This window comes from Cebus imitator, unplaced genomic scaffold (assembly GCF_001604975.1).
Source record: "Cebus imitator isolate Cc_AM_T3 unplaced genomic scaffold, Cebus_imitator-1.0 Scaffold348, whole genome shotgun sequence".
NCBI classification, from domain to species: Eukaryota; Metazoa; Chordata; class Mammalia; order Primates; family Cebidae; genus Cebus; species Cebus imitator.
Window position 1 is genome coordinate 664,668 of NW_016107663.1, and position 2,037 is coordinate 666,704.

Below are 2,037 nucleotides of genomic sequence, written 5' to 3' on the forward strand. Positions count from 1 at the left end.
TACCCTCTCCACTGGGACTGAAACCATCAAATATTACGGAGAACATATTACTTCCCAAGCATCAATGGAAGTTAAAAAATTTTTCGTCTTAATATATGATCCAAGTGCAATTTCATCATGACGTTTTAGAAAGGACCATTTCCAGCAGTGACAAGGGACAAGGGCACGGGCCATTCCTCCACAGGAAGAACACGATGGCTCCATTCTACTTCCCCGACATCAGCACAGTCCTGCATGCCTTTTACAGTCCATACAAATTCATTACTGGCTCCTTACACCAAATCAGGTGAGGAAGGGAAGACACAACGGGGCATTCCCCTTTTACAGATGGGGAAACACACTTGGAGATTCATCACTGTCTGGCAGCAGTGCAGCCATTGCTCCTAACTCAGAATTGTTTCCAGGACATTGTGCTACCTTGTCAATGAAGCAAAGCCACAGTTGTTTCCCTCAAGGTTCAAATCTTACAGAAAGATACAGTCTTAGAAGAAGAGAGGAAGAGGTGCCCAAGAACTGCCACTGTGCCACCATTAAACACCAGTAGGCACACTACACTTACATGTTAGTAAAGAGGAGGTACCTGTCAAAGGAAAGAGAAGACTAAGAGGCCAGAACTCAAAAAACACCCTGAGACAGTTAATGGTGAGAGCTGACTATTTATTACCCCTGCTCTAGATGCCCGCTTGCTATCTGTGTCATAGGTTCTGAAATACCTGAATGCAGGTGATGGCAGGGATTTGTTTCTTCAGGAAATTCATCCTGGATCGGAATTCCTGTCGAACTAAGTATCCACGGCAGCGGGCCTGCAGCCTGGTGATCAGGCCTTCATTGGCCAGCCAAAGCTGTTCTCGGTTATACGCAGCTGTCACTCCAGAGATGGAACTCTGAAAAAGCAGTGGTCACATTCAAAGACATTCACAAGCAAGAACGGATGCAGCTTTTCACAAAGTATCACCCACAGCACACAAACTAACACTCCCTGCTTCCTAAGTCCACACCAGATTGTGTGGACTTAAGTAAAGGGAATGAAGCCCTCAGCTCTGTTTTTCGGGACCAGGTTGTTCTCACACACCTCCTCCCACCTAGAAAACGTTTCATAAACAAAAACTTGATCTTCTTTTACTTCATATATCATCTCATTTACCCACCTATCCAACATGGACTAGGCTGGGCACTGTGCTGGCTGATCTGGGGTCACTGCGGACAAGAATAGAGTAACAGGTATCCAATAGGGCTGTGTGCCAAGAACCAAGGGACCCCTAGAATGTTACAATGCAGGATATCCCAGAGGGAGAGGCCAGAGGTAAGGACAGAAAGCCGCAACTCCAGGCAGACTGCAAATGGTAGGCAGATTGCAAAAGCAGCCTAGAGGGGTTGGACTGTTACTAAAGATACCGGAGAGCCAGGAAACTTTCAGGCGGAGGAATAAAACAATCAGCTGCTTATTATTTATTTTAGTGACAAGGTCTCGTTCTGTCACCCAGGCTGGAGTGCAGTGGTGTGATCTCAGCTTGCTGCAGCCTCAAATTCCTGGGTTCAAGCAATCCTCCCATCTCATTTCCTGAGTAACTGGGGCTACAAGCACACCACCACACCTAATTTTAATTTTTTAAAAAATATTTTTTGTAGAGATGAGTTCTCATTACATTGTCCAGGCTGGAGATTATTTTTACAAAAATACTGTCAGGAAAGTAAGACACAGCAGAGTGAGGAGAGACCAAGTGGGTGAAATCAATGCTGCTATTGTGACACAAGTGAGAGATGACCTGAGCCTGAACAAGGCCAGCAGCAGTGGGAATGATTAGTAAGAACATCTGGTTACCGATCCAATATCCACCTTCTCCTTCAGAGCCTTGATTTTTTTTTTTTTCTGGGCAACACTGTCTGCACTTAAAAGACTCCAGAGCAGACGGGGAGGGTGGCTCATGTCTGTAATCCCAGCACTTTGGGAGGCTGAGGCGGGTGGATCACCTGAGGTCGGGAGTTTGAGATTAGCTTGAACAACAAGGAGAAACTCAGTCTCTTTTTTTTTTTTTT

At 45.6% G+C, this 2,037-nt stretch overlaps 1 protein-coding gene across 1 annotated transcript in view; it reads right to left on the reverse strand.

Moving 5' to 3' along the window:
* The window catches only part of IQGAP1 (IQ motif containing GTPase activating protein 1), a 123,600-nt gene that overhangs the window by 29,206 nt on the left and 92,357 nt on the right, over nt 1-2,037 (reverse strand). Inside the window, 2 exon segments of the mRNA XM_017506110.2 lie at nt 1-17; nt 714-884. The exon segment at nt 1-17 is cut by the window's left edge and continues 25 nt beyond it. Coding sequence (XP_017361599.1) covers nt 1-17; nt 714-884 — 188 coding nt within the window.